We start from the raw sequence: 9,674 nt of genomic DNA, 5'->3' as shown, positions 1-9,674 counted from the left end.
CCATTCTAAAAAAATTTAAACTACTTTTAACATTTCTCTCAAAATTTCTCTTTTTCAATAATTAAAATTTAAATTAAATCATTTTTTGACCTTACAAAAACTAAGACCCTATTTAATAACTATTTAAAAAAATAGTTTTAAGAATCAATTTTTAAAATTGTTTTATGATATTTTATAAAATAAAAGTCTATTTAAAAATTTAAAATATTTTAAAACTATTTTTAATATTTTTGAAATAATTTTTATATTTAATACTTTATTTTTAATCATTTTATGTATAATTATTTATTAAAATAGTTTTTAAAAAATAAAATAATTAAAAGATATTTTTAAAAACATCATGTTTTCTTATTAAACATGTTTTCATTTTTTTTTTTGTTTTAGAGAATAAAAAACTGTTTTATAAAACAATTTTCAAATAAACCCTGAGCATTAAATTTAATTATGATAAAAATAAAATAAAAATATTATAATTAAATAATAAAATACTACACTTGATTTCCTTTTTTTTGTTTTCTTTTTTTTTTTTATCAATAATCGTTGAATTATATTCAATGTCCTTGAACATTATGAACAAGCAATGAGTCACATATGATAGCTTTAAATATTATATAAATGGTTAGTTGGGCAAATGGTCTTTTTTTTTTCTCTAGACACGTCATGATTTTTAAAACACTATTAACTTAAACAATTTCCAAGATTCATGTACTATGGTTTTAATTAAATGTTTGTCATATGCACCGACAATAGTGATCAAGAAAAATCCAAACATATTATACAATATGATATTGATCTAGATGATGAATAAGAAAGTTTATGTGATATAGGCTTTGAAATAACTTTTCTGTCTTCCACTCCATGAAGCAATCAATGTGAATTTTGAATATTGAAGAAATAATCAATGTGATGAGTTGGCTAAATGTGCATTATGAAACATAATTATAACTTTTCTCCATCAATTTGTATACTTTAATCATATTTTTCGTACTTCCATACATATTTTTGTATAATTGATATGTTTATAGGAGAAGTTGTGTTACATTATTGCTTTATAGATTGCCAAATGGGATGACAATATAGACATTAAAATTTTTAGTGAAATAAATTATTATTAAATTGGTTTTAAAAAAAATGTGGTTCCTCAATTTGATAAAATTTGGAATCAACAAGTGATAAGTCTTTTATATATATATATATATATATATATATATATATATATATATATATATATATATATATATATGATATGTGACGAAATTTGAAAGACTTAAAATTTAGTACTGTAAATAATATTTAAAAAATACAATTAATAATGGTTAAAATTTACATATTTTAAAACTTTTCTATGAAAAGAAAAAAAAAATGATTGGAATGTTGAATGAAACATACAAAAATACTTTATTAATTTTAAATTATATTTTTTTATATTTTTTGCATATTTCATGATCACTAACTTACTTTTTATGGATGGTAAAGTGTAATTATAACCTCCTTTTTAGGGTTGGCAAAGTGCCATTATCTTTTTCTTTAATCCATACTCATTGTGGTATTGTCATTGTTTTTTTCTTTACTGCACTTTTGTCCACCATTTGTGAAGAACCTGCTGAAAGTTAATGCTTACCTAACAAAGTTGGGAAATAATTTCAAATTTTGAATCTCACATGGCTGAAAGTGTTGAAAGATACAAAGTATAAAAAGGGTTTGATGATTGATCACAATGTTGAACAAAGATGAAAGTGCTAATGTCCTCAATTATTGTTGTCTTCCCATTTTCATGACCAATCCCATGGTTCTGTTCTTCTCCCTGCCCCCCTTTGGAAGTAGCAACATTTCTGCATTTCTTGCTTCTTTTAATGCAGCAAATATGAGGGGCCATTTCCTTAGCCCCACAAAGATACAAGCCCCACTGTAGGGATCTCCAACACAACCAAACGAATATGAAATAGCCTAATAGGACAACTGATTGAAGGCCCTTGTCTCAAGATGCTGCTCATTAAATGGCTCCTGCTCTTGTATTTTGACCTTCAGTGATTTGAAGGCCGCTCGCAACAGTACAAAAGTATGTTTTTTCAATATCTATGGAGAAAACACCCAATAAGATGACGTCAAGTACGTATTTCTAAGTCCTACCATTTGTATCTTTTGTACATTTTTTCAACTGTCTAAATCTTAGTATTTGTATTCAACGATTCAGATCTTGTTTTCAATAGGTACCATTAAGGTGCCTTGTCGTTTCCCAATTTCAAAATGCTCAAAATTGAATTTGGGTCATCCATAGAACTTAAGCTCAAAGCCTCAAACCTCACTAAAGACAAATTGCAAGTGCCCTGCTAAATGTATGGTTACCTGAGAAAACTACAAGAAGAAATACAGTGGAAATGGGGCAATGGTGGACCAAGTTAAGCTCACAAGCTGTTGTAGGCAACTCACGGAGTTAAATGTTCACTTGTTTTTTTGCTCTTGGGGTAGCTGAAAGATTCAAATATTACTTTGAATTTTGGGAGCAACTTACAAATTTGCATCTTCATGTCTGACTTTTAAGGCAACAACTAAAGTGACCAGATAAGTCAAATGGGCAGGTGGGTTTCCAAATACAGCACTGTAATGGCTTAATTGTGGGGCCAAAAAGGATGGTTTTAACTTTAAACTTAGCTTGGCCATGGGCATCAGGCATTTGAAATTTGTACTATGCCCAAATGGTAGTTGTGGTGATTCACAAACCTCCTTCAATGGCATTCACTCTAATTACTCAAAATTTTCAGCCTTGGAGGGGAGTTTGGTGTCAGTTTTTGGATTGGGCAAAACCAGAAGTCACATATTTGTTTTTTGGGGATTTTGAGGCATCACTTCACCTGTTGAAACCTGAAGAAAAAGCAGATTATCTTCCAGTTGCTGTTAATTTCTATCCAAAGTACTAAAAAAATTTGAAACTTTGAAGCAAAATGCTTGGTAAGTAACCTGCAAAATGATGTTGATATAGTAACTAACTAGACCTGCCAGAGAAGTTAATTAGAAAACAAAAGGCTGAAGCATGGCCTGAAATGACTATATATTATTTATGTGAACGGTCTAAGGGGGGGAAAAGAGTGGTGAGGATTCAATTACATTTATGACAGACACCAAAAGAGAAAATTCAGCAGTCCCTATACTGCAAGAGTCTTGTGATTCTTTTAAATGTCACTTGGGCAGCTTGGCAGGGTCTTTTACTTCAATTTCACTTGATAGAATATAGATCTTTTGAGAAAAATGTTTGAATCTTCACAGAACAGTTTCATACAAAAAGACCCATGAGAAATATTTGAGTTTCCTACATAGATCAGATAATATGTAAGCCCAACTGCAACACAACTGGAATGACTTAACCATCCAAACTTGTTTTGAGTGTGATGTCAAGCTCAGAAAAAGCAAATGTCAAGCTCAGGATGGGTTGAGTATGGAACTTGACTTCCAATCAAGCGCAAACCTTAACTAACTCTGAGATGGAATTTACTTGAAACTTGAGCTGGGTTTGAGAATCCAAGGTCATATATCCAAAACCCATAATACCCCATCAGTATATTGGTACCTTTTATTAAACTACCAATTTTTCTATAACTCTAACCTTGTAGGATACTATGATATGGATTCACTTTTTAACACTCTTTCTCACATGCAGCCTCATACCCGCTTGTGAAAAGATAGACAAACCCGTGCACAAACAAATATCCAATGAGACTTGAACATATAATCTCCTGTCAATCACAATTTTGATATCACATGAAATTACCAATTTTCCTAAAAAAAAAATCCAAAACCTATAAGATCAAGTTGTTAAAAAATTAGTAATTTACACACGTTTTACATGTATACTAGCAAACTGGGATGAATCCAACAACATAATCTCAAACCCATCCCACTAGCTTACCCTTTTTTCTAGCATATTTTTTGGGTATCCCAAGCAGGGACAAAAAAAAAATGTGGTTTCTCTTCATGGATTCTCTTTGGAAATGGTGATAAAACATCTTAACAAGTCAGATAGTCAACAAAACACAAGTGCAGGGTAGTAGATAAATATCTTTCTAGGCTGTGAATCTGTGATTGTTGCCTCACGTTGTTATGCTTTTGGACATATTAGCTTTTTCTTAGTATTCTGCCTCTAGCAACATGCACACATACGACAAGAATCAAATGGGTCATTGATCACATCCAAAATCATTCAACAATCTTATTTTTTCTAACTTTTATTTATTTGTTTTGGACCTTTTGGTTCCCTCCTCTGATCTCATCATACTATCCACAAATAAACAAAGAGCAAGGAATGGAACTATTTGTTTTGGAAAATAGAAGTGGGAACACCCTTCATCATAAAGTCAATCCACCAGCTGTTCGCTTCTTCCTCCTTGGATCTGAATCTTTCTAAGCTCACATGCAGGTGAGTGAGTTTTCATGGGTTTTCATCAATGCCCATTTGGGGTCTTTCATTTTCTGTTGTTTTTTTTGACTTATCTTCTGGGTTTTGGACTGAAGCTCAACAGAGAGGATTGAGTTGATCAATGTTGAAAGAACAACCCAAGAGCTCAGGTATTCTTGTAGGAAATCTCATGAAAATATGACATGTTTCATCTCTTTTCAACTTCTTGTTAAATTCTTCTTGTCTTTTCAACTATGCTTCCATTTTCAGGCCAACAAAGAGAAACTCTCTGTCTCCCTCTCTCAAAGTAGCTGCAAGGATCTATTTGGATGAGAAATTGGGGTAAGAAGTGGATATGAGCATATACAATACCTCATGTTTTGAAGATTTCAAAAGGAGAATGATCATTTTTGTTTTTTTGCACTTATTTTTAATATTTTGGCAGTAATGGATTCTTTATTCTGCTTGTGTTTTTCAATGAACCAGAGCCGAACAAGTATTATATTTCTCTGTTACAGACAATCTTTGACGAATTCCTTTAGAAAATCCAAGACCATGTATGTATTTTATGCGAATTTTACTGGGATTGGTGGATTTGATTCTTTATTGTATTTGTAAATACCAGCATCTGACCCTGTCAATGAATTTTCTGTGGCAGAATATGCCTCAAGACAGTCGAAGATCAGTTGGCTACAGATCATTTGTCACATGTGATGATCCGAAAGGTGTTGTTGAATGTGGGACAATCAGAAAATCCAAGAATGATTCAAAAAAATTGAAGCATAAGATTGAAAGTCGAGGAACGCCCAAGAAATCGATTACATCTTTGATTTGCAAGGAAGAGAGAAGGGAGATGGAATCTAAAGGGATCACAGAAGGATTAAATAATCCATCTACGTTTCAACTCTTGGAGGTGTCTAGAGGAGCTCGGAAGCTGAACAAAATGATTGATTCATGGTCTCAGGGGCCAAGCATTGATGAGCAGTCCAACGATATTGCTAAAGATTTGTTGAAAGGAGCTCTTGACTTGCAGGAGTCTCTAATCATGCTCGGCAAGTTACAGGAGGCGTCACGGTATATGGCTCAGTTGAAGAAAAAGCAGAAGGAGAAGTCAGAAAGAGGAAGAAATGAAGAATTGGGGTCTGAAAGAATGAACTCCAATCGATTTGGAGACTGCAATTACCATATGGGATTTCAAAAGCCAAGGCTTTCTGTTGATGGGTCTTCAAGGAATTCTACTGAGGAACTTAAGAGAGTGATTAGAGACAGCTTCGCCAGGCAGAATCTCACGCAGAGCATAGCTGCTCAAGAAAAGTCTTGTTTTAACCGAAGAAAATTAGACTCAGCTTTGGAATTCCCATCAGCAAGCTCGAGCCAATCTTCATTGGTTCACTCTGATGACACTCCTTTTGCTGACTCGCTTTCACCAGTGGATTCCTCGAAGAAGACAAAAGGGCCGAATTTGATTGCCAAGCTTATGGGTCTAGAAGAATTCCCCTCAAAACAATTCCAGACCATTTCCCAAAAGCATTCGGAGGGTGGGAAGACACCAAATCAGAAGAGACCTCTCTTTGATATCGATATGCCAAAGGTGAGGAAGTCTCAGTCTGCTGTCCAGAAGGTGGATTGGAGCGGAGGACGCTGAAGGAAATACTTGAGACCATGCAATTTAAAGGACTTCTGAAATGCAATTCTGCTAAAGGCCTTGAGCCTAAGGCCCTGCATTCCAGGACTTCCCATTCCAAAGAAAGGTTGATTGATGATATGCCACCTATTGTACTTATAAACCTCTTCCTTTTCCATGTCTAGAATCAAAGCAGCTCCTTGCACCAAATTGCATTCGGGAAGCAGCTTTAGACACTAAGAAGATTCTCAGAAAACTGAAGCAAAAGGAAGAGGTTCCACTGAAGACAATTCACTGTGAAGAAGGGATTTTGAATTCCACTGAGATGTCTAGGAACTGGAAGCTGAAAAGAAGCCGGTCAAAAGGATAAGAGAGGAAGGTGATAGGTACTGTAAAGAGTTAGTTCGGAAATCAGAAGAAAAAGAAGCCAAGACTAAGGAGAAAGCTTCAAACAAGATGAAAGCTGGTGTTTCTGTGAATCAACAAGCGCAGAAAAAGGAGATGATTGACAAGAAAGCTGACAACATCCAAAAGGCGACACCCACAAACAGGAGGAGGAAAACTACAGAGGAGAGCGTGAAATCCAACAATGTGTCAAAATCTCAAGATCAAGCAGAGGTAACTTCTAAAATGCTCAGAAAGCCTGAAATTGGAACAAACATCTCAAAGAATCAGACTTCCCGACGACATAGTAAAGCCACAAATGCCATCACAAAAGACACATCACAATCCATATTGCATGACTCAGCCAGTCAAAAGATTCAGACAAAGAAGGAAAAGCCAGTCAGGGAGAGACGGGCAGCTAATTTAGTTGTGAGTTTTTCTTAAATTCCCTTCGTGATACAGTCCTTATGTATTTTGTTTTTGTACTCTGGAACTTGTTATGGAGTTCATTGAAAGGATTATAGGAGTATGGGAATCAAAATGCAGAAACTAGACTTCTTCATGAGAGTTAACCTCTGAAAGAAGGAAAAGTTTTGGTAGCTGAAAATTAATGCAGCTGATCTTATATGCAGGAGGAGGATTTAGGATGCCAAGCTGATGGCAAGAGGATTGATCTGACATGTGAAAACAACTCTGTTGTGGAAAGAATCGACACTACGCTTGCAGATGAATTCCCTTTGAAGGAGGAAACAGACACCTCTGGACTTCAAATTGAAGGTAACACACTTTCTTAGAAATCAATTACTTGGTCATGCAGTGAGTGGAATTCGGTATTCCGCTCTGGTAACTTGATGATGAAGCACGATTTAGTCTGTATATAAAAGCATTGATACATTGATGTTGGGTACTGTTACCAGTCATTGCATGGTGGTATTCTACCTTATAACTTGAAAAAAATAATTGCTTTCTACCACTTATAATATCTCTTTTACTTTCATCTTGACAATGTGGATGTTTACATGACTCTCTTTGATTGTAGAATACCGCAGCAACGATCTGTGTTCACTGCAGGAAGTTACAATGCTGAGCCCCCAACATGAAAAGAGTGTCAAACCTGCCGAAGAAGTTTCTGATCATATTGTTCCCAGTAGAATGAAGAGGAAAAGCTCTAAAGCCATTACCAATCTGAAAGCTTTGCTCTCAAGCAATTCATCATTCCTCAGTCGTGCTGATGAGATATTTGATCTCAATGTGACTCAACCAACTCCTTTGCAAAACAACAGACATCAATGATTTTGGAGTAGCTAATCCGCGACTCTCTTTAGACTGTGCACATGAACTCATGGACTCAAAAGCCTTCAAGATTCTCAAACAGCACATCCTCTGTCGCAAACCAGCTTGGGGAATTCAATAGCCTGCATCTCTCTGGACCAGTTGGTGGATGAAGTCTGTGATGGGGTTGAGCATCTCACCAGCTATAGTAAGCTTGCTGGTGAGAATCTTCCTACAGATAGCATCTACGCAATGCTGCATTGTGATCTAAAGTTCAAGGGGCCGATAACTGGTATATGGGATTTGGGGTGGAGGAATGGTTTTTCTATAGATGAAGTTGAGCAAGTTGTGGTTGATATACAGAAGTTAGTTTTAAGCAGGTTGATCGAGGATATACTTATAGATTTTGCGCTTTAGAAGTTTCCTTCATGCTCATTCAGACATGAAGGTTCTACTAGATGTCAGTACTACTGTTGTCTGTAAAAAACGATTACTTCGATTAATACAAGAAGGGAGGATTGAAATTGCTGGCTTGGGCCACAGTGCTGTTCTTGCCGTATCAGTATCAGGATCAAGTTCTACACCATTTCAATGAATGCTGGTTGTTCACAATTTGACCTCAAAGATGGAGAACTCTAATTGATGTAAGTAAGATATATCCAGGTAACCTTAGATAAAGTGGAAGAACTGCATAGATTATTTCTACAGGTTATGGCCTAATAGGGATTCTGTAAGTGTAGACAACAATGACAACTTGTATAGTGAACATCACCTTGTCATATTCTTTTCACTGCATGATTGAAATACAGTAGAAGGCTTACAGAACCATCCTTTAGGATCTATAATTACAATATCTGAAAGTCTTACCATTTATAGAAAACGATTTCTAAAAGCATTATATCATACAAAAAAGGAATGAAAATGACAACCCATGTGGTTGTCTCATGTCTGTCTCTTTCAATGTAAACATCAAGAAGGGAAGAAGAGGGTCTTGAAGACGAGGAAATTGAGGTCTCCATTGCAAATAAATGAAGGTCCCTTGCGAATGAGTGAAGAAACAACCAAAGTTTGAACCCACCACACATTGCCACCCACACCCAAATAACCCATCAAATTCCTGTAATTTCAAACCAACAATCAAACCCAGTCACCCACAATACTACATATGGATTCAACAAGACTGATTGGTAGATGTAGTAGTGTCACCTTCTTAATGTGGGCCGCTATGGAGACGCAGTCAGAAACATCATAGATGTCGAGGGCTTGAGAAGCAGAAGCCATGGCTTGCTTCTGCATCTTCACTGGCATGTCTGATTCCTTTATCACTGCTTTTCCTTCCAACATCTTCTCTTTTCTTCCCTCTAAGAACTGAAAATCAAATGTTGAAGACCCTTCAACAAGTCTTCTCTTACTTTTATACTGCCTCCCCCACAATCTCCCTGGTCATTTTCACCTTTTTTCTAGAACAACTATTTTGAAGCCTTAATAATAAATATAATAGCTTTCTAAGATGAGAATTATGATATGTTTAAAATTGTATCAAATTTATAATTTTTTTAATATAAAAAATTATTCTTCAATTTAAAAAAATTCTTAATAGGCCTTTTTATCAAAATTAAGTATTTTTTTTTACTGAGAAAAAAATGAAATGTTAGATTTAGAAGTCGGGAATTATTTCATCCCAATATAGATATTTTTTTTAATGTTTTTAAGTCAAAAAAAAAAATAAAGGGTTAAATTTAGAAATTGAGAATTATTTTATTCCTTTCCGATTTTTTTTATATTTTTTTAATGTTTTGAAGTTGAAAAAAAATAAAGGGTATGATTATTTCATTTTTTAATTAAATGATTTATATAATTATAAATTTTTAGGATGAGAATATCAATTATATTTAAAATGGTATCAAATTTTTATTTATTTTTGTAATATAAAAAATTATTCTTTCATTAATAAATTTTTTAATTAAATTTTAAATACGTTTGATAGTAATTCTAAAAAATATT

At 34.3% G+C, this 9,674-nt stretch overlaps 1 protein-coding gene and 1 pseudogene across 1 annotated transcript; one reads left to right on the top strand and one right to left on the bottom strand.

Annotated features, from left to right (window-relative positions):
* The first annotated feature begins 4,282 nt into the window (after positions 1-4,282).
* LOC117924806 lies at positions 4,283-8,232 on the top strand. Its single transcript, XM_034843516.1, has 9 exons — positions 4,283-4,411; positions 4,507-4,560; positions 4,661-4,732; positions 4,877-4,947; positions 5,049-6,011; positions 6,348-6,827; positions 7,031-7,175; positions 7,438-7,669; positions 7,751-8,232. The coding sequence occupies exons 5-9, from the start codon at positions 5,052-5,054 to the stop codon at positions 8,085-8,087; spliced, it is 2,154 nt and encodes a 717-aa protein (XP_034699407.1). The 5' UTR covers positions 4,283-4,411; positions 4,507-4,560; positions 4,661-4,732; positions 4,877-4,947; positions 5,049-5,051; the 3' UTR covers positions 8,088-8,232.
* A 407-nt stretch (positions 8,233-8,639) lies between these two features.
* Positions 8,640-9,032, bottom strand: LOC117924805 (annotated as a pseudogene).
* Positions 9,033-9,674: the final 642 nt, after the last annotated feature.

Source organism: Vitis riparia, chromosome 11, assembly GCF_004353265.1.
Source record: "Vitis riparia cultivar Riparia Gloire de Montpellier isolate 1030 chromosome 11, EGFV_Vit.rip_1.0, whole genome shotgun sequence".
In the NCBI taxonomy this organism is placed as follows: Eukaryota; Viridiplantae; Streptophyta; class Magnoliopsida; order Vitales; family Vitaceae; genus Vitis; species Vitis riparia.
This window is presented reverse-complemented; position numbering and strand designations above follow the sequence as displayed.